The sequence below is a fragment of the Aplidium turbinatum genome, chromosome 8 (genome assembly GCF_918807975.1).
Source record: "Aplidium turbinatum chromosome 8, kaAplTurb1.1, whole genome shotgun sequence".
Lineage (NCBI taxonomy): Eukaryota > Metazoa > Chordata > Ascidiacea > Aplousobranchia > Polyclinidae > Aplidium > Aplidium turbinatum.
In genome coordinates, this window is record NC_137479.1 from 31029056 (window position 1) to 31051441 (window position 22386).

General features: G+C 39.4%; 2 protein-coding genes and 1 non-coding gene across 3 annotated transcripts; all 3 read right to left on the reverse strand.

The window, feature by feature from the left end:
- Window positions 1-99: 99 nt before the first annotated feature.
- LOC145775805 (sodium/myo-inositol cotransporter 2-like) lies at window positions 100-16736 on the reverse strand. The gene is made up of 17 exons (XM_082587175.1): window positions 15581-16736; window positions 13618-13712; window positions 12183-12254; window positions 11165-11269; window positions 10905-10964; window positions 10121-10225; window positions 8074-8179; window positions 7717-7797; window positions 7089-7294; window positions 6818-6953; window positions 6434-6541; window positions 5693-5843; window positions 5025-5193; window positions 4273-4488; window positions 3866-4073; window positions 3504-3656; window positions 100-3031 (listed from the first exon to the last, which is right to left on the reverse strand). Exons 1-17 carry the CDS (start codon window positions 15606-15608, stop codon window positions 2838-2840), a joined length of 2193 nt encoding a protein of 730 aa, XP_082443301.1. The 5' UTR covers window positions 15609-16736; the 3' UTR covers window positions 100-2837.
- On the reverse strand, window positions 12779-12887 carry LOC145776422 (U6 spliceosomal RNA). The gene has a single exon (XR_014290223.1). It is a non-coding gene; the product is annotated as a U6 spliceosomal RNA (small nuclear RNA).
- Window positions 16737-20260: 3524 nt separating the features above from the next.
- On the reverse strand, window positions 20261-20702 carry LOC145776277 (uncharacterized). The gene is made up of 2 exons (XM_082587679.1): window positions 20530-20702; window positions 20261-20447 (listed from the first exon to the last, which is right to left on the reverse strand). The coding sequence occupies exons 1-2, from the start codon at window positions 20700-20702 to the stop codon at window positions 20261-20263; spliced, it is 360 nt and encodes a 119-aa protein (XP_082443805.1).
- Between the last annotated feature and the right edge of the window lie 1684 nt (window positions 20703-22386).

Here is a 22386-nt window from a genome sequence, read left to right on the forward strand (position 1 = left end):
TTTTGAGAGTCGAACCAATTTCATTTGCTCTTGTCGTTTTGCCTTCAAACCTCTCATCTCACAACAACGTTTCGCGGATTCTTCTCTTGTTTGCGCCAATTCAATTTATTTTTCTTTGTAGGAAAACAACAGCAATGATAAAGTTACCAATAGTTTACGTGAACAACACCAACAAAAGGAAACGGCGGCAAAACCACAGAAGTTTAAAACGTGCATGCGATGCAAATTTAAGCACGGCCACCAAAGATAACAGTTGAAAATAAATGAATTAGTTGAAAAAATCAGGTGGCTCCGCATACCTTAAGCAACTGGCGGTGTGACTAGATAGCTACTTGATAGATAAGTACTCGCTTTGGATGAGACAGCAGATTGGGTGACTGGTTTGGTTTTTGAATCTTTATTCTCGGACAGGCAAAGCCTTGATAGGTTACTCCTGGTAGTTTCGCATACTTGTAGAGGCTCTTGACGCAGGGCCGGTAACCGATATTGGCAGGGTGAAGTTTCCGATTGTTGTTGCTGGGGAATTATTCCATTCACTAGGTGCCGCTGAATGGAGAGCAGTCCTGAAAGTGCGTTGCTAAAGCGCACACCCTGAGAGTCGATCTTGAGCCAGGCGCGTAACCAATATAAAGCTAACGGGGCGGAACTTGACTCTTTTATAGTTAATGCAGCCCAGGCATACAACGTAACGTAGAGAAAGGATGGACCTCAGACAAACAAGAATCATCATTAAGTTAAAAACCAGAGTGAATTTATTGTAATTGACATTCATAGACACAAATTAATACCATGAAGTCGACACCAACCTGAGGCAATAGAAAATAATGACCGGCCTTGTAAAGGATTAAAGTGGGGCACCAACAATTGTGGACTCGCAAACAAGTTCCACAAATGCGTGGCCTGAGCCAATGCACGACACTAGTGCTGTCACGGTGCTGATATTTCAAACATTTTACCAAAATTAAGATATTCAAAGTCGTTTGACCAAAACCATACAGCAGCATCAAAATACTATACATCAAAAACCTTGATCATAGAAATGGGTTGTTTCAGGCCTGGATTGCTGCGCCATATATGAAGGCTTTGAAAATAGGCTATTGTGCGATCACAGGCGTTAATTGGTTTGGGTTCAGTACGTCAATTAAGTTCCGCTCAAAATCAACACTTTTAACATTCAATACAACACACACAGCATTAAAAAGTTGACAATAACATGGAAAGATAGCAAACTACTTGGCAGTAATCACTTACGCATACTTCGTTCAGTCTACACCAAGTGACAAACTACTGTAAATGCATAGTGTAGCCTCTGTAATGATGAATGAGGCAAAAGTTCATGATCGCTTATTGTTATCTTCGCAGGACAAGGCTGAACTTGCACCTGTGCAATTCAACAAACTTACAACACAAAGACTGTAGTTGCTTGGGGACCACACCAAGGGCAAGCTAGTAAGATTCACCAAATATATCGATAGAACATTAGCATTTGATAACATTGTGAGGTTGCCACTATGTAGCACACAAGGGAGCATCGAAAACACTGGAATAAAGTAACTCTAAATACAAGAATATACAAGAAATATGACCAACATTTAAAAATTTAACACCAGTAGCCGATTGTAATGCAAGCAATCTAAAGTATAGCTAAGTAAAACACATTCATTCTAAAGCAGTAAGAGAAGCATGCAGATTGAGGCTACCTAGGGATTATATGGAGATACCTCGTATCGCGTTGCATAGGTCGGTGGCATACAGCATTTTTAGGGGAGCAAGAAAATAGCATCACAAGATATTGTGCACCCCCTTTATGATGATTCACTTGATGGAAGGGCGGCATCGATGAGGTACACTCCCAAGTGAAGCATATGACGACCATACAATAGGCGTAAGTAAGTCAAGTGGGAAGTATGCGAATCAAACGGTAAGTACAAAAACAATGATCCAACATGGTAAGTGCTGTACGATATGATGCAATATGTCGAAGGTACAAATACTTGCACGCCTTGTTTGGCATTTGGCAGAGTGATTCGGTAAATGCAGTAAGTGTAGGAGATAAAAGCAGAAGGTAATGAGTTGGCAACTTTGGAAAACAAGTGCGTAACAATCAGAAACGTCACAGTACACCGACCAATAAAGCAGTGAACGTCCTCTAAGCGAACAGAGCTGCGGTAGAAGCTCGGCTCATTCAAGTGGTAGTGCAAATCCAACTCATTCAAGCACCACTTGAATCAGGCACAGTTGCACTCATCAGTGCCTAATTATGACTTTGGTGATTTAAAAAGAGATGTATTTTGATGTAAGTTAAACATTGAAAGATCTGCGTCTGACGAAAAGCCAGCACGAAACTAAGTTTAAAAGGTTAAGGTGTACGGTCAATGCTGTACATTTCAAAGTGAAATGACTGGTGCTGGTAGAGAACAAAAAATACCAAGCGCTAGACGGTGTACAAGAGGAAGCAGCAATCGTCATTATTGGCTGAGCGAGCTGTTTCGTGCGTACAAGTGTGATAACGTCAACACCGAGCAGCCATCGATGAAACAAAGCAACTATTGTCTGCATAGAAATATTAAATAAAATGGAAAAATGATCGTTTGTATATGATTGGAACAAGTATTACCACTCTGGTCGTAACGGCAAGATGGGGTGGACATTTCAACAAAGTGATGGAGCAGAACAGCAATTGTACTAAATATTACTTAGTTTAGGTTATGACAGAGGTGCATTTTGCAAACTTGCAACTTTATGCCCTGATGACAAAAACAAATAATTGGATAGAATTATAAAGTTGACGGCAGAGCTAAAACTAAGGCGTAAAATCGTGACATATGCGCGCATCATCAACGAAACGCAATCCACAATGAAAGAGCGAAGAAGATGCAAACGAGCGCATTGATGTTGACCACCTTCCTCCAGAACGGATCCTCAGATAAGGAGTCGATCTTCTGAGTAATTACATTCTTCATTGGTTGCATGGACGCTCCTTCAAACCCACACAAAAAGCTGAGCACTTTCCTCCAGAACTTCGTCTCTTCTGGAGGAAGAACAACCATCAAGACACGAGTTAGAGATCTAGAACTAGTTTAGATGGCAAAACCACCAACACATTTTATCACGCAATTCAAAGTTTACTTCCATAAGATTTTGTTGGGAATCACCCAACAAATGTGACTTTCTTAGCGTATTTCTACACAACATCTAATCGGATTCATACAGAGGATCCTACTTTCCCTGAAATCAACAACACTCAAACTACTCTCGGTCATTCTCCATTTAAACCACGACATGAAATTGCAAATGCAACTGAAACAACAACAATATAACGCACAAGCCTGGATGCGTATTATTCTTTAGCAAAAATGAAGGCAGATATGCCATTAAACATTGGCTTGCTGAAAACACATCTGATAGAAACGACATAAACCTTCGTCAAGCAGTGAGTCGCCAAGTGCTGCACCGATGACTGAAGAGTCACTGACGTTTTTACAGAAGAACAATGAACAAACCTGTCTTGAACTCGGCCGTATGTTGCACGTGTGCGCTATCTAGCTGAGATATGTTAAAGCGAACACCACTCCTGTCATAAGACACGGACGCAGGACCTGGTAGACTGCGCTTACATTGCTGTGGGGGCTTGAAGTTGGAAAATTGTCCTAAATCTGAAAAGCAAGTGAACGTAATTAACTTTTGTACAGCCCGACATAGAAACTAAAATGCTAGTTTTACTTGGGATACATCCGAGCTTTTCAAATCACGTTTCAACACGCAAAGCAAAGCTGACTCTGAGCAGATGGTTTTCGCTAAAGAGGCCACGATAGTTCACGCACATGCAAGAAGCGATATGGAAGGCTGTGGCACACCAGCTCACCTATGTCGTTGAAAGTGGTGCTTCCGGGTTGTTGGTCATCATCCATGAGTCCCTCGGCCGAAGGACGAGAGTTTCCATAAAGAATTCCTTCATTTAACTGGTCATTGCTGACTAACTGGGCTTGCTCGGTAGCTTGGTCGGCCTCCCGTAAATGCATTGGGTCAGAGGCCAGCGTCTCATGTCTGGTCCACCACGTCGGACCTCCAAACTGTGGATGAGTTCACTGTTTATCAAACTATGCACAAATAAGAGATAACACCTTGATGTGTCATTGCGACATTTAAAACCAAATCGGGCAACTAACTGGTGCAATGGAGCTGCACAAATTGTGACTATCAATTTTAAACTGATTCCACACCAGAGAAATATTTACACAATCTACAATACCTCAACCAATCACGACTCACCACGTCATTTGGCCATGGTTTGGTGAGGTAGCTGATGACAGTGATGACGACAACAGTGAAGACGAACAGCAGCACTGCAAAGTGGAGGTAGTGGAGGTCACGTGATACAAGCAACCCATCTTCATCCTCCCCGCAGATGAGGTCGGCTTTAACGAAGTCAATAATCAACCGAATGATGCCGGCCAATGTGCCCAAACACAAGCCCCAAAACGCCCCCTGAAATTAAGCCTCATTTTAAAACAAAATTCAATGAAGATACTATCTTTTAGCAAGTGCCATTATACAAAACGAAGTCTGAGGAAAAAGACTTGAAGATAGAACATACTGGTCGAATAACATAACAGACGAGGGAGAGGACTTGACGATGATTATGTGCCTGATGCAGACGTTGGCGATTATGATATTCTAAACCTGACTGTATTATAGACATAGACATCCTTTCTGTTGTTGCAGAACCCACAATTTTGTCACTACATTTCTTTTCAGTCCAAGAAATCCTAAACCTTACTCCAGCAGCCTCTGCGAGGATGTACGTGGTGAAATTAGTTGCTGCTGATCGAAGCCGGTGAGAACAAATGATTGCAGAATACTCAGTGCACTATTGGCTTCAGAAAATGATGATAAATTATGATAAGTACTTGATCTAAAGTTTTAAGGCAATATGCGGCTCATGCCTAAAATATCAAAGAAATATTTTGAGCTGATGCACAACCTCAACTGGGATGTAAGCTTTTTACACAGTTTCTGCTTACAGCTTCAGTGACTCTCTTCCAGAACATTCCGAGGACAAAGCAAGCTGCGATGGGAGGTTGGAGATAGGCGCTAATCTTCTGGATGTAGTTGAAGAGTTGTCCTCCTTCTTCCGCTTGTATGATGGGGATCCAAACGATGCTTAAAATCACCAACGCGAAAACAAAAACTCTGCAACAGAAAATGAAGACCGCTGTTTATAAAGTCGCTTATTAACTTTTAAGCCAGGAGCACAGTAAATCCCGGACTTTAAGATCACCGCGTACAAAGATGATGCGGATGCTCCAAAGACTCTTCATCCATTCTATTGAGCCTTAATGCATTTTCTTACGATTGAGATCGACCAGAAGTGCGACTCATGAATTAGTGATTCCAAACACGAACAGAATCATGGCCGATCAAATACAAGACTTTCGCCACATTTCAATGAATACAATGACATGGAATATCCAATCTTGTGTAAATGAAGGCAAATCCAGTAAAACAAGATCAAGTTGTCTAAGGGATTATATAAATAAAAACTAACATAATTCAAACTTGGGTTTTCTCGAAATAATCGCCAATACAAGTATAGGAGTAAATAAAACATCATGTCTCAGAACCACAGTCCGAACCCAAGTAAATCCAGGGATAACGTTTCGGTTAGAAATCCCAGTTATTGAATATCTACCTTCCAACCACCATCAGTTCTCTTTCTGTTGACTTGCTCCTCAGTCTATTCCAAATGTCCATGGTGAAGATTGTGCTGCTGCTGTTGAAGATGGAGGTCAATGAGCTCATTAAAGCCGACAACATGACCGCCATCATGAGGCCTCGCGCTCCTGGAGTGAAGTTTATGGTCCGATGTCAGAAAGGGTTTCACAAAACTCGATCAAAATCCAAGCAATAGAAAGTTAACTTCTAGAAATTAATTACGAAAAATACAAAAATGGAAGACTCCTGCTGGCGTCGACAACCAACAAGACTCCTGCTGGCGTCGACAACCAACAATCAACGCAACAAATTGTATTGGTAGCAAGAAATAGTAAAAACATTTTAGGCGAGTTTTCAACTCAGTTAAATTTTTCTGCTTTCATAACAAGTATATGAACCATTTACCAGCAAAGCCAAGGAAGCTGCAGTTGCAACATCACGTTTATGCACAAAGTTTCATGTGAATAAGTGAAAACCAAGCACAGAAAGTTTTAAACTTTCTAACTGCCATATTTCATAATAAAGGCTCCAAGAAAGCCAAAAATGTTCGAGCTATTTCCTTTTGTTTCTTATTGTTTTGAGGACGACTAAACATTAAACAACCGTCTGGTATTTGTTCAAGCTAGAAAGGGTGCGCCAGTCATCGCCATTTGCCTGTGTGATGTGTTTGTGATACAAGTTAGTTCTTAAATAAAACTCTGTCCACTTAGCAACCAACCTGGTGGCAGAAGCTCCATCACCAGTTTGGGGTAGGCGATGTCTGAGCAGCTGTGGCGGTTCTCGCACACGGCAGAGCAAACTTCTGGCACAACACACCCAACCTGGTCTAACGAAATATAACAAATCTTAATCTAGAAAATATTACGTTGTGAGTTTAAATCTCTGCGAAAGAACTTCCTTTCTTTTCCAAAATTGCCACAACAACCAAATGATACTTAGGCCTTCCTGTACATCAGGTGTAGTAGTAGTAGTCCAGTTTTCATCCAGTGAAAAAATACTACATAAGGGCGACATAATATTACTATAATAAACTATCAACGAAAGCTCAGCAGCAGACATGGATGCATCACAGCTAATAAACTAAACACTTTCAGGTAACTACCCGGAAACTTGGCCCTGCTGATCATCCCAGTCATCACCATCAGGAACATCGGCAAGACTTTAAGGTAACTGCAAAGTATTGTTCCTGCTTTGGCTTGCGTCAAATTCTTTGCTGCTAGTGTGCGCTGAACAATCACCTGCGATTGCAAGGATGTGAAATACATTGAAATTACGCCGTAAAAAGTAGACTTCGGGAAGAAAATTGCCTGCTTTTGGTGAATAATTGTCCAGTGAAAGATCGTAAGAGTTGTTTGGGTTTCATAACTGAATACCTGATCCGCACACCAATACCAGACAGAGAGGATCGGCATCCCAAAGACAACGCCAGTCCATGGGAAGCTTGAGTGGACACTCCTAAAGACATGGAACGAATCGTTGCGTGGCAACCCGCACTCGGAGTGGTTAGCCAACCGGAACGTTGGTGCAGACGTCATGTAAGATTCGACCAATCCGCTGTAGCCACCAATATCAACAAAACCTTAAATGTTATTGTACCGTGTTTACAAATCAATAACAGAAACAAGAATAAGGTCAAGTTCTGCACTAACTAAAGTTTTATGTTCGCAACATTCATCACGGGCAATACAAAATGAACATTGGGGATATCAATTTCTATTTTGTTACAGACGTGTCCGAGTTGGGAAGAATAACAAACATCACCTACAATCAGCGATATTCTAGTATTTCCAGGTACCAAAACCTTTGATGGTTTAAAACGCGAAACGTGAAGAGGATGATAAGGCACATATCTGTAGCTGGCAGTCACAAATCCATAAACAAAGAAACAATAAAAAAGTGAAGGCCATCCCCTGCTGCAAGCAAAGCAACATGATGGAAAGCAACAACCAGATGATTGGCACCAAACTTCCGTAAATCATTATGACGTGACAGTGCACTTACCAACAATCATGAGAACAAATGCCCCGACCAACATTATTGCCGTTTGCAAAGTGTCCGTGTATATCACTGCGGCAAGACCGCCTGTGGAAGAGAGGATGTTAATGTAAATCTAATCTGAAAAATATGGGACCAACGGAGACAGCCTACGATGAAAAAACAAAAAAACCCAGAGAGTTAATGCAGCAGTAAACCATAAATGCGGGTCTAATTGACAAACATTTTCCTTCCATGCAAATTAAGTTGTAGCTACTGTGTCAAGGTGAGCCGCAAGGCAAAGCAAGGAAGACTTTGTTTTTCATTCAACAAATCGAAAAATAATTTTCAAAGCCCAAAAGACTGTCCTACAAACAATCCTACCTCCAATTGTGTAAACAGCTGTCACGAATAACAAGCCCAAAATAGAGTAGTACAAATTCCACTTCAATGCCTGATTTATAAATATAGCTCCCGCGTATAGATCTACCTGAAAAATTCAAAACATTTTAACTAGCGCACACCGAATTCAAATATTTTTTGCAGAAGCAGAGTTGAAAGCATCGAATTTGTTTAATCCTTCAACCACGGAGCACGACTAGTGGGCACACGCCAGGTAAGTATCCACACAGTGTCACCGGCGATGTAGGCGTTATTACATACACATTACACAGTGTATTTTGCAGAGTGTTTTTGGTTGGGCCTATAATATATTACGACATTTTGATTATATCTTTAGGCCTGATTGATTTTCTGCTTGGTAGGTTTGTCAAGAGTATTAAGTAATATACATTATTACTGCTATATAAATTACACAGGTCAACAATTTGCAACCAACTTTCTGGTGCATGAACAATTGAATATTGAACAAAAAGATTGTTTTTAGGGTAAATTTGGGTCGCTGAGTTTGAAATTGAAGTCCGTTTTCCCGCGTCAAATCTTTTTATTTCACTGCAGCCATCCCACGTAAACTTGTGATGGCTAAAACGACAGATTTGATACGGAAAAACGGACCGCATTTTCGTCCATTTTCCCGTGTCAAATCTGTTTTTTCCACTGCAGCCATCACCACACGTTAAACTTGTGATGGCTAAAAAAACAGATTTGATACGGGAAAACTCATTTGCAAATCTCCCACCCTCGAAAACCCTTCTCATCTTTGTTGCAGTGTTATCATATTACTGCATTATCAAGCCTTAAAGCAGCCGGCGGCCATCGCGGCCATGGCCGCTAAGTAGTGCTTCAATGACCGCCAGTGCTACCTCCTCGGTCGGCCAATTTGGCCACCGGTTTCTTCTAGCTAATTATTTAATTTCGCAATAGAATGGTCGTGGATTAACTGTCGAAAATGTCTAGTATCAAAGAGTGACGCAGAATTAGGTCAGCGCGTCATAATCACCACTGTCGTATTCTGCGGAAACATTTGCTATTGTATGGAAAATGTCCAACTGCGATCACCAGCTTTAAGTCTAGTTTGTAATTCCCGACGTTTATTTTAACAAAGTGTTAATCCGAAGTGTTAATTTACATTGGCTGGCAATATTGTCGTTTTTATGTCGATTCAATGTTGTTGGACATTGAATCGTTGTTAAAAAGGAGAACTACCCAGACAACAAATTTGTCATTTTTACCTTGATTTAAGGACTGCAAACGTAGAATCAATGTAAAAATGACGGATTTTGTTGTCTGGGTAGGTTAGTTGACATCCGAGGGGAAAAACCTGTCTTCAGAGTTGAGAAATGTTTTCGCTGTGTGTTAGTGACTTCACACCTTCAATTTGGTGACATTATAACGGTATAAATGGTCACTCAGGTTTTATGAAAGGCGGTATGCAGTTGAAACAATTTAGTGTCGTTAGATGGTCCCGCAATACCGGACTACAATCCCGATAAAGCAGTTATTGCCTGGTACAACGATTCTATAGCAGGACGTCGCCCAGTCTTCAACAACATTTTGGCATTGTTGCAAGTTTAATTCTATTTACTTGTGCTATCGTTATTTGTATTTTGGCCTACAAGCACGCAGATTTGGCCGCCGAGAAGGAGCTCTCGGTAGGCCACGATGGCTGCCAGAAAAAAACACGAGTTTTAAGGCCTGAATTTATTGTATGAGTATCAATTATAATATTATTATATTAGTATTCTGAAAGCTTGAATGAAGCAATTAAAATTACACCAAAAACTGTGATGGGTTAAATGTATATACTTATTAATAAGCTGCAATTAAAAAAGTAACAAAAAGTACCACAGTGCAGCGACATAAACATATCTCGGCGCCCCAGTGTGGGCATCTATGTGACTGTGCCTGCCCTACAAGTCATGTTACAAACCTCTTCAGCCACTGCACAAATGCCAGCTACACGCTACTGTAGCAGTTCCATAAATGCAACCACCGAACAACTAACAACATGAAACAAATGAAGGGAACTCACAGAGATCTTGGTGAATATGTAAATAAAGAGGTAGATGACAGAGATGCACATCTGGATTCGTTTTCCACCAAATCGTTTGTACATGTATTCAGGCATTGTAATAACCTAAACATGTGAGGAAGTGAAATCGAGGTTTGAGGTACATATGAAAGCCAAACTATGAATCAAAAACAACACACGGTGATGAAATGAATTATATTGTTTATTTGCACGTGGTTTACTGTTTGCTTTGCATGTGTTAAAACCATGGCCACCTTTATACACAGGCCATGGCAACGTGCAGCTTAAAATTTGACTGAAGGCCGATCTGTTAGTAGCCAAAATCGCGAGTATAAGTTGATAGTTTGAGTATTAGTTGATAAATAGAGTCTTTGTTTATATTTTGTGAGAGTTTGAGTTACTTTTGTGCTGTTTTTACCATTCAAATAACGGGATAGATTTTGGCACTTGTACTGGAAATTCGAAGGGCGTCTGGCAACACCAGTATTTCGGAAAATATTGTCATTTTGTCAACATAATTTTAGGAGTTTTGCAGTGATTTGAGATTCAGTGATCCCACTTTGGCTATTTAAATTGTTTAAATTACCATTTAAAAGGAATATAAAGTGAATTTAGCTTAAACTTCAAAATTGAAAATACATCGGCCTTCAGTCAGCCCTCCAGTTCGTACGTTGCCAAGGCCTGCGTATACAGATCGCCATGGTTAAAACATAGACATAGCTGTGAGTAAAATTCATAACAAGTAGATATTAAATCAAGCATGACATTTACTATCTCAACTTACTCCAGATGCAATGTAGACAGGCAGAAAAACCCAGCCAAGTAGAAGAACAATGAACATAGCCTGGTAAAACAGTAGTATTGCAATTAATTTATGTTAAATGAAAGACATTCAACTCTTCTGGATCAACTTTGCATGTCAAGCTGTCTGCAATGACACTTTCACTCAATATTATGACTTATCACAGTTAAAAATACAAAAATTTAAAAAAAAATTAAGTTTTGTATTTTTTAGCACATTTGGCACAGCTGAATAGTTCTTACGTTCCACTCATAAGCCCCAACTGCGATCCCACTGGCTGCCCCAGATCCAGCCAAGCCAATGAAATGTCCACTTCCCACATTACTTGAGAACAAGGAGGCTCCAACCTGAAAGAAACTGACTGTCAAAAATGATAACGCTTACTTATGAGAACCTTGTTTAACAAGAATGCTTTCTTCATCTTTATTACCACTCTACTTCTACTACCATCCTATTATATCACTCCATCTCTATTACCACCTAACAAGAAAAAGGAAGTTTTCTTCGAAACGTTGATTTTAAAGGTAGATAGGAAAAAGGGAATGGGAACGATTAAAAAGAACATAGAAAGAACAGTTGAGAAAACTGAGTTTGAATGATGATTTGCAAGACTGCAAATCGTTTATCACAAGTAGAAAATAAAGCTGTACATTTGTGTACAACCCACTTTTTAAGTAGAGGACTCTCGATGCAATTTAATTGACTGCTTTACAGGGCAAGAGATAGTTCTACAAGGTCACAACTATTGACCACCTAATCAATGATTCATTGCGTTAACTTCACATAAGTAAAAAATATAGCAATTGTTTTCAGAAGAGTAACTCAAAACTTTTCAAATGCATAGACATTATATATTTACTAAATCACTTTCAAATTACTTTCCATAGAGACACTGACACAAGTATTTCAGTTTGTCTACTCAGAAAGTCAGAAAATAAAATACATAGTACGGTATGTATGTAGATTTGTCTTATTACATGTGTTGTGTCATTGCTTTGTTTGATAGCAAATGAGGTGATAAAATTAAAAATTAAGATTTGTATTACGTATTATGCAAAAGACGTATTACACTGCAGTGACTGTGCAATTGCGTACTTTTTGGTATGTGTACTGTACAGTAGGCTAGTATATTTCTTTGTTTGCTGATTTATTGATATATACTGGGATGGCATGGATGTGCAACAATTATATGACATAAAAGCTGTAAAGTTATATTATTTTAAGTAAATCACATCTTAAATGCTGCAACAGTTTACTTACTGGCCACCATAAAATACTTCTTCCAGCAAGAAAATAACCTCCAACCGTACTTCTGTTGGTTTTCCACATAGCCTGTGAAATTGATATATAATAGTTAAAGAACCAAACACATGATGTCGGATATGACCATGAAAATATGAACCAATTAAAGATAAGCCCTGATTAGATTTAAGCGTTTTATCAACAAAATGAAAAATGTTTTTTAATTAAGTATTAAAGGTACCATATCCTATTTGTTGAACTAAGACTTTAAGAGTTGCTATATGAAGAGATTTAACGTGAAAACCTGTACCAGTAAATTCAAGAGATGGCACCGGTAAGAGAAACGTACATACTGTAAAAAAAGGATAATATATATATTCTGTTATATTTAGTTGTACAGATTCCATGTAGTGCAAAATATGACTTTCAAAAAGCAATGGTCTAAAACAGGGGTCACCAACTGGCGGCCCGCTGGCCGCATGCGGCCCGCCACGCTGTATCGCTGCGGCCCGCGAAAGGTATCAGCGTACAAGTATAACCAAAAATACTTTTCTTGAGGAGTTAAAGAGCACGAAGGCAAAAAATACTTTCCGGGAAGCATATTTTCGCTTTGCATACGATTCCACCAACCGACCGATTTTGCGTGTCATCCTTGCGCAGGGGCCGTACTAATCTTCTCTGTATGGCTCCAATTTTAGCATAATGTACTGCCGAAGCAAGTATTGCAAAATGTTGTAAATTAACAAATTCTTGCCACGCTGATAAGCGCCGCAAGCGAAAGTTGTCTATAATAAAAGAAAATCGATTTTATAGACTCTCACATAAAGGATGAAAAACCAACTCATGGCTTTTTAGAGGGAAGACTGTTCATGCATTACGATAAAATTACGATTTTTCGATGATTTCCACAAGCGTTTGTTTCATGTTGCCTGGTTTCTTTTTCCCTGTTATTGGAGCCTATTTTTCGCTAATATGTTTGCAGGTCACTATTGTTGCCTGTATTGCAATGTGTCAAACATTTCCTTGTTTACTGAAATTGTTAATTGCAAGATATCTTTTTTGAAGCGAAGTAACAACACCACTCTTCCTTGGCGATGAATATTCTGATAAAACCGCTCGCCTCGCTATAAGTGCACAAAACAAGTGGCCTCGTAGGCTCGTTTATTAGGCATTGTTAAAAAAGTCAAAAGTGTTGTTAAAGGAGCTTGGCCTGGCAGTAGTGTTGTTCCATTAATTTTGTTGCTGCGGTATTCTAACATAAATATGAACATTATGTAACGCTAGATACTGGGTACGAAATGCGTTCTTTTCTACCATAAGAGTCAACCTACCTAACATTTTATTAGTGCGGCCCTCCACAGCTCTCCTTAATGCCAAAGTGGCCCGCATGCAAAAAAGGTTGGTGACCCCTGGTCTAAAACCACCAGATGGCAAGTTAACAGATCAAGCTTACCCATAACCCAACTCCTAAGACAATCAGAAAGTAAGCCACAATCACCAATATGTCGATTGCATTTAAGCGTTCTCCAAGGAAAGCATCATGGATTCCTTTGAAACAAAGTTAATGTCTATCTTTAAAATGAGTGTAACATTATGATATTAAATTAGTAAGATTTTTTTTGTTTCTTCTCAGTGTTTCTGTTAACACAAAAGCAATACTGTTAAATTGTGTACAGCATAAAGAATGAAAAATAGTCTTCCCCAGAAAAAAAAAAATTGTATGCAAAATTGAAAATTTATAAAACTAAATTTTAAAACTTGACAAGAAATGACCCATAAACTAGGCTATTATTATAAAGGTAGCATAGCACACAGATAGGGGTGTTCAATTTCAATTATTTGAATATTCGAAAATCGAAATTCAATTTATTTTCGATTTCAAATATCACAACTATTCACCACACTGCAAAATGTGATTTTATTGAAAGAAACGACATAAAAATTCGCTAGAAAACGCAAAAAAAAGTCATGAAAATTTGCGAAAAAAAAAAACACAAAATAACGTCTACAGCTCCAGGCCCATGTTGGTGTTTATGAAAAGCTGATCGACATGGTCACCCGTCAGTCGGGATCTCAGCTTCGTGACGGTTAGGCCAGCTTTTGAAAACGATCGCTCCGCTGGAGCCGAGGTCGCTGGGATCACAAACACTTCAAGTTCATTTTCACTGCCGCGACATTTCACTGTAGAGTGCAGAGGTTTCGACTCGAAAGCGACATCGAGTATGTTTGCAAGTGCATAAAGCTAAATGCACGCTCCATCTACGTAGCAAATTATGTTGTTTTTGGGTGCATTCAACATCTGATGACATTGAATCGACGCAAAATGGTAGATTTTTGCTATGTCCCAGGCAGCAAAATCAGTTATTTTTATATTGATTCAACGTCTGCAGACATTAAATCAGTGTAAAAATGACAGATTTTGTTGTCTGGTGTTGGATTGTAGCATCGCAACTCGTTCTATAGTGATTATTTACCGCGAAGCTGTTGCGGTTTGCATTCAAAAAGTGTTTTCCTGCTGCCGATCGCTAGTTCATCTATTGTTTTATGTAACAATACAGCATAAAAAGCTGTCCCCACACAGAAATATGTGGGGGGCCTGGCCCCCACGTAGGCCTGTAGCCTGGGTTTTTTTTTCCGGTCATTTATCGGTCATTGACCGATTTTTTTGGAAATTGTCCGAAAAAAATATAGTCAATTCGGTCAAAATGTCCGAAAAAATATGTAGTCAATTGACTATATATGACCAAAAAGGACCGAAATAAATAAAAAATGACCAAATTTTTTCAAGTCATTTCGGACAAATGACCGAAAAGTCTCAGTGAAAAAAAAAACCCAGCCTGTAGCCAGCCGGGAGCCAGGGGACCTTGCCCCCCCCTTGACAAAATCTCAAACATTCTCGAGCAACAGCTACAATTATAATGATTTTGCCCATTTAAATTTCTTTGCCCTCCCCCTAAAAAAAGTTGCCCCCCCCCTTGCTCTGCGATCTGGCTACGGCCCTGCCCCCACGGCTTAGGCATCTATGGATTTGGTAAAAAATGGATAAAACTGTGACAAAGCTCAGCCTTCACTTTCTGCTATTGCACAACCTAGCTATCTTCATGCATGAGAGAAATTTGGCATTAAAAATGCCAACCTGGCATCCCTGGTGCGGGACTGGCTGTTCGACCCGCGAGAGCGTGTGATAGTCACGTGATCGACGATGTGCACGCGTCGAAGTCTTTTTTCACTTGCAAAATGCGACAAGACAGATTTCGCCCCACTCGAGTTACTTTCAACCGCGTTCAGCCGAAAGGACGGCTATAACTTCGAATATGTCCGACACAAAAAACGAATTTCGAATATCACTTTAATCGAAATTGAATCGAAATTGAACACCCCTACACACAGATAGACTGTGAAAAATTGTTCGCTACCTGAAATATTGTACTTTTTTTCAATCATCTTTTGTGTTGAAAGAAAATCGACAAAACAGTTCTTTCTGTCTTCTGCTTGATGATGATCAGAGTTCCTCAAGAATAAAATAAGCAATGATCTCTTTTCAGTATCTAGTCCTCATTGCCAATTTTAAAAGTTGGCCCATTGACCCACACCCAACCTTCGCAATAACGGAGAAAGACATAAAACCATGCACTAACTAACTCAAATTTAAAACAGTTAGTTTTATAGACGAGTAAACAGCCCAACAAATAATACGAAATTGAGGTTTTCTTAGCCTGCACACGGCACAGAATAGAGAGGGAGAAATAACTTAGAGAGAAAGTGCCGATAAGTCTATACCGGTAATAGCACAGTACACAATCTTACATCACAATAATATGCAATTCATAAACATAGAGGAATGCATAAGGACGCTCCAGGAGCAGCAAAAGACAATTTAGGCATCTAGTAGTCAACTGCTCAAATAGGCTAGGCTGCAGTTATGATTGTAGAAGGCTCTTATTGGGGCAAATATAAGCTTTTATAGGTTAAAGGTAATAAAGCTTAAGATATTAAGGTCAAGACCTTAAGTTTAAAAAAATTTCATGGCTATCAATTCAACTAGGTATGATACAAGGTTTGCGATATTTAAAGATGCCTAATCAAACAGGCTGACAGATAATGCAAAGCAGCTTAATACAGAACACGCAATACCTACATACTTTTAATGCTCTGTAAAAAAAAGTTAAAAAAAGTGTCACATTTGATTCCAAACTCACAGCTGATCTTCCACTGGTGGTACATGACCAAACACCTTCAGGCTATTCATTACACTGGTCAACAACAAAGCTCTTCCTTTGAATCCAATCATGTCCGTACCAGTACCTCAATTGGTTTTGGTTAGGTGTCTGACTAAATTCCAAGATCAAGCAGTGATGGTTCGGCTCTCGAGGTGTGCGCTTGTGCAATGCATACCAGGGACTGCTCTCCATTCAGCAGCACTTAGTAGATGGAATAACTCACAGATAACAACACTTTAACAATTGGAAACTTCACTCTTTCAAACTCGGTGACAGGGCGTGCATATCACCGTCATTTTGACAAAATAAATATAATTCTGCGCGGTCCACCTTCCACCTAATAAAATAATCAGTAAAAAAACGTGTTGTAAACAACACTCAACAGGATAAAAGCGAAAAGCAATAACAGCCGGACGTTATGGTTGGTTGGTTTAGTCATAAATTTGTTGGTCATGGTTGGTTTGGTCACAGGTTGGACATAGATTCGTTTGGTTGGTTGGTTTTGAATCTTTATCCTCGGACTGACAATCAATCAATCAATCAATGTTTTATTTGTCAGTAACAGGAGCATAGGTAGATGTTTGAAATATGCAATTAATGTACACAATGCAAAGTTACACAAGTTCCCATACCGACTGGGAGACAACGAAACGACCATACGGTCTACAAGTCAATTGCCACCCTACGGAAATGACGATTTTGCCATTTAAACTAAGCTTACAAGAGAGAGAGAGAAGAGAGAGAAACCTTTTCTTTTGTCTGTTGCGACAATTGCGACAATACGAATAAAATAGCTATCTAAATACCACAACAGACAGGAAGCAGCGAAAGACTATATCAGCCTTGATAAGTTATTCCTGGTTGTTTCGCATAATTGTAAAGGCTTTTGACGCAGGGCCGGTTACCGAGATTGACAGAGTGAAGTATAAATAAGCGATGAAAAGAGAAATTCAAAAAAAATATTTTCGGAATCTTCTTTTTGGTTCGTGTTCAGCGTTAAATAGATCTTCCCGCAGATCTGTGCAATGAAGCGTGACGTGGAAAACAATCACGCTGGCATTAACTTGTTTAGGAGTTAGTAGAATCTTCGTAAAACGTAGAATCAACGTTAACAAACAAAGGACTGATCGTTATATTTTATTCAAGTTACTTTTGTAAGAAAAACAGGCCAAATGATACAATGATAAGCAACTTATTAATGGGCTCTCATAGCTGTGCATAAGCTATGGCGCTTGAAAGAACTGCTGGTAATGTGTTACTGTGAAGAAAAATTGCTGCTGGTCTACAATTCTGATAGACTTGAAATTCCTTTCTACGTTACTGTGTCTTTACATAAAATAATAAGTGAAAATTATTGTCTTATTTGCTACAGTAAGTCTTATAGGCTTAGGTCGTAGGCTATAGACTAAGTAGGTTTCCGTTTGTAGCCTTTTTTGTTTCTTTACTTGTAAAAACAATGTAGCCTATCACTCACGGCCTATTTGCACGGAATATGAAACAACTGGAGTAGGCTGATAAGCAGGGGCGCCGGAACGATTTTTGACTGGGGGGGCAAGATTACGAAAAAAGGGCACTTTTGTTTACTAAAAGGCCAACTTTTTTTCAAGTTTTAAGATAAGACATAGCGATAATGCTAATCTATCAGCTCACTATGTATCGAGTAATGATAGCCTACAAGTGTCCGGTATACAAAGAAGGGCATCATGTTATTTTATAATGATGTAACCTACTGTCAAGCCTTAAAGCAGCCTGCGGCCATGGCCGCTAAGTAGTGCTTGAATGAACCGCCGATGCTACCTTCTCAATCGGCCAAGTTTGGCCGCCGGTCTCTCCTAGCCAATTATTTAATTTCGCAATAGGTCTACAATGATCGTGGATTAACTGTCGAAAACATGCAGTATCAAAGAGTGACGCAAAGTTAGGTCCGCGCGTCATAATCGCCACTGTTGCATTGTGTGGGGAATATTTGTTATTGATGGAATATCCATCTGCGATCGCCAGCGCTGTAAGTCTTGTTTGTAATTCCCGACGTTTATTTTAACAAAGTCTTAATCCGAATTGCTAATTTACATCGGCTGGCAATATTGTCGTTTTTATGTCGATTCGATGTTGTCGGACATTGAACCGTTGTTAAAAAGGAGAACAAAGTTAGTTGACATCAATGGGGAAAACATTTTTTGATCATATTTTGCAAAAATTATGCTTCTTTTAGTAATGTACATCATTGAAATAGCTAAAACCTCAATTGCGAAGGCAACAGGATCAGATGTCAGTAGATGTAACAGAAAAAATATTTCGCACTTGCTAGTGCATCGTCAGTTCTGATAAAGGGCAGAGCCTACAAGTAATGTTTTAATCATTGAAATACTTATTTTATTACCTTGCCGTCATCGTCAACACATGTCGAACGTTGTTTTTCGTTGCTAAAAAGAATTCTAGGGGAGTAGCGAACTTTTATAAAATCAGCCACATTGGAGACACTCGTGCGAGTGTCGTTTGGATAGTACTGGATTACAATCCCGATAAAGCAGTTATTGCGTATAGTGCAGCGATTCTATTGTAGGACGTCGCCCAGGCCCAGACTTCAACAACGCTAAGTGATCATTTTAGCATTGTTGCAAGTTTAATTCTATTTACTTGTGCTATCGTTATTTTTATTTTGTATTTTGGCCTCCAAGCACGCAGATTTGGCCGCCGAGAAGGAGCTCCCGGTAGGCCACGATGGCTGCCGAAAAAAAAACGAGTTTTAAGGCCTGTACTGTGTTGCAAAATTTTGTGCCGTAAATATTATTTTGAGGCAAAAATGAAAGATTATAATTAGGCTAAAAGCGAATAGCAGAAATTGTTGTATTGCAAAATGTGCAGTAGCTTACATGACTTTAAAAGGGCACCATTGCCCCCCCTGCCCCTCCATCTGCAGAAAATTTGAGGCCCCGCTTCCGGCGCCCCTGCTGATAAGCCTTGTCAAACGCCAAACGGACATATAACTTAATGCTATTCACCAAGTTCGTTAATTTAGCCAAATTAAACCAACTTGGAATAGAAATATAGATAATGGCTATAAAATTATAGCTTATTTGAGGTAGGCTATCACTGCTGTAAAGGAAGCATTTTTCATGGTTTTATTGAGCTGCACTGCGATTCAATCAGGGCCGTAGCATAACTTCGTCAATTGAGGTCCCAGTGCAATTTCTGTGCATATTAATACGTAGAAATGACGTATAGGTAAAGCTCGCATTAGCTACACACCACGAAACACCAGTGTCTATCGCTGTCCATTCTTGCTACAATCGCCTGCCTATTTTAAATGGCAAAATCGTCATTTCCGTAGGATGGCAATTGACTAGTAAACCGTATGGTCGTCTCGTTGTCTCCTTGTCGGTATGGGAACTTGTGTAACTTTTGCATCGTGTATATTAATTGCATATTTCAAACATGTATCTATATTCCTGTTACTGACAAATAAAACATTGATTGATTGCGTACAAACATTCATTGTTACCATATAGCCTATCTTGTTTTGGCCGCTTTTTGGGCCCTATATTCCAACGGGTGAACCTATTCATGAAAACGTATGGGCAATTGGGCATAGGCTACACTCTGCATTTACCCGCACAAATAAAAACTGGATTTCCGTAGAAGTTTGGTGATTACTTTAGATTTGAAATCGAAACTAGCCTACGTTTTAATTTTTGTTCCAACCACAGAAGGATTTCAATAATTTCTTTGTTTAGCCTACTCAGTTTACTGCCTAGAACTAACGTAAACACAACCACTTAACTTGCCCACAGCTGGAATTTCTGTAAAGTGCTCTTTTTTTTAGAGATGTTTACTGGATCAAATTCTTTTTCTTCTTCTTCTGGCTTTATTTCCACTTCAAGTGGCGTCGCCGGTGCAGACTGCAGTCTTCCATACCACTCTGTTAGCAGCATCTTCTTCCTTCACTTCTACTATTTCTATATCTTCTGTCACACAATCTCTCCATCTTCTATTCGGCTTTCCTCGCTTTCTTTCACCAACTTCCAATTGTCTAATCTTTCTTCCCACATAATCTTCGTCTCCCCTTACGATATGACTCAACCATTAAGGCGTGTCTCTCAGCCTCTCTTCCAGCTCTCCTTGCATTCGTTCTCTGATGATTTCACTTCTTACTCTGTCCTTCTTTGTTAGCACCAGAGACCATCGCAACATTTTCATTTCTGCCACTTGCATTTTCTCTTCCTGTGTTTTCGTACAACATTGCTGGTCTTACCATCGTTTTATAAAGTTTTCCTTTCAGCTTTTCTGGCACATTTTTGTCACACATGACTCCTGTCATTTTCTTCCACGCTCCCCATCCTGCCTAGCATCTTATTGTCACCTCTCTGTTGCTCGTTCCGTTATCATGAACTGTCGAACCAAGATATTTGAATTCTGAAACTTGTTTTACCGTTTTCCTTGTAGTTGTAGCCTATTTCTGTCTCATTATCTTCGTCATTATTTTTTGTTGACCTCTAGAGTTTGAGATATTCAGTCTTTTGCCTGCTTATTTTCATGCTTCTATCTTCCATCGTTGCTCTCCAAGTCTCCAGCCTCTGTTACGTTTCTTCTCTCGTTTTTGCGCACAACACAACGTCGTCTGCAAACAATAGATCTCATGGTGCTTCTCTCTGGATGTTTCCTGTTAAGCAATCCATAATAAAAGAAAAAAGGAACGGCTAAGTGCAAATCTTTGATGCAACTCGACCGCTACCTCAAATTACTGCATGATTCCTGTCCCACACTTCACTTGCGTTTTACTTCCTTGGTAGCCTACATGTCTTGGATCAGATGGACATATTTTTCCATTTCTTTCACTCGATGGCAGTTCCAAATTTCTTGTCTTGGCACGCGAGCATAGCATTTTTTAGGTCAATAAGCACACGATGCAGATCTTGTCCTTTTCTGAGAATTGATTCAATTTTTAATTTCGCCAATGAGAATTGATTCAATTTTTAATTTCGGACTCCAGCGAAACGTAATTTTACCGTCAATTAGAAAGTGTGATTTTGTTTGAGAAAAGTTGTGCTAAGCAATAAATGGAGTTTGTTAAAAATAAAAACTTGAAAAAAAGACAGGAATTTGTCACTAAGCTAGGACATAACAATCATCTGAGATGAATCAAAAATACAAGAAATTGGATACTAGCGGCACATACATTTAATAAATTCTAGTAATTCCTCAGTAGGCTACAACTTTTGTCAAAAAAATCACACATTGTACAGTAGCCTAATTGGGTGTAAAATTGCGTTTCACTAAAGTCCGAAATTAAAAATTGAATCAGCTTTCATTAGCTTATTAATCACTCTTAGAAACCATCATCTTATCCGAAACTTCAAGACAACTCTCTACTCTTATTTCACTGCGCTGAGAAGATCCATCAAATCTAAACTTTGGACATTGTCCGCAGTCAGAGATGGGCGTGATCTTGATCTTGAAGATCACTTTTTTTTTGGTGATCTTGATCTTGATCTAAGATCACTTTTTTTTGTGCGATCTTGATCTTGAAGAACAATAAGATCAAGATCACTTTAAAATTGAATTTTACTTTCTAGATGGAGGCATTTTTTTAGAACTCGTACTGTACAAAGAAGTTAGTGGCAACTACTAACATTAAGCCACTGTTAATATGATATCCCAGCCAGCAAGCCTATATGGGCCCCACATGGGGACCCATATGGGCTGATGTACGGGCCCCATGTGAGATGCCCATATGGGGCCCATACACATTGTGTCCGCGGGCATCACATTGCCCCCATATAGGCTGCCCATATTCATTTATGGGTTGCTCACACTCAACCCACAAATCTAATATGGGCTGCCCATATGTAACCCATAAATCTAATACAGGCTGCCCATATGTATATCAGGTATATAACTGCAGACAGATGCCTGCAAGCAGTGAACTTTGCGCAATTCATAGCAAGGTGCCCCCAGTAAAGTGCTCAATCGGCGTAAGCCAAGAGCGTCAACTGCAGACAGTG

Coding starts and splice junctions, on each gene's coding strand:
- LOC145775805 (XM_082587175.1), bottom strand. CDS start 15,608: ATGATTGAAAAAAAGTACAATATTTCAG. Junction 12,255..13,617: donor TCTTAGGAGTTGGGTTATGG/GTAAGCTTGATC, acceptor TCAATTTCACAG/GCTATGTGGAAAACCAACAG. Junction 5,844..6,433: donor GATGGAGCTTCTGCCACCAG/GTTGGTTGCTAA, acceptor ACTTCACTCCAG/GAGCGCGAGGCCTCATGATG.
- LOC145776277 (XM_082587679.1), bottom strand. CDS start 20,702: ATGACAGGAGTCATGTGTGACAAAAATGTGCCAGAAAAGCTGAAAGGA. Junction 20,448..20,529: donor AAAGAAGGACAGAGTAAGAA/GTGAAATCATCA, acceptor TCATATCGTAAG/GGGAGACGAAGATTATGTGG.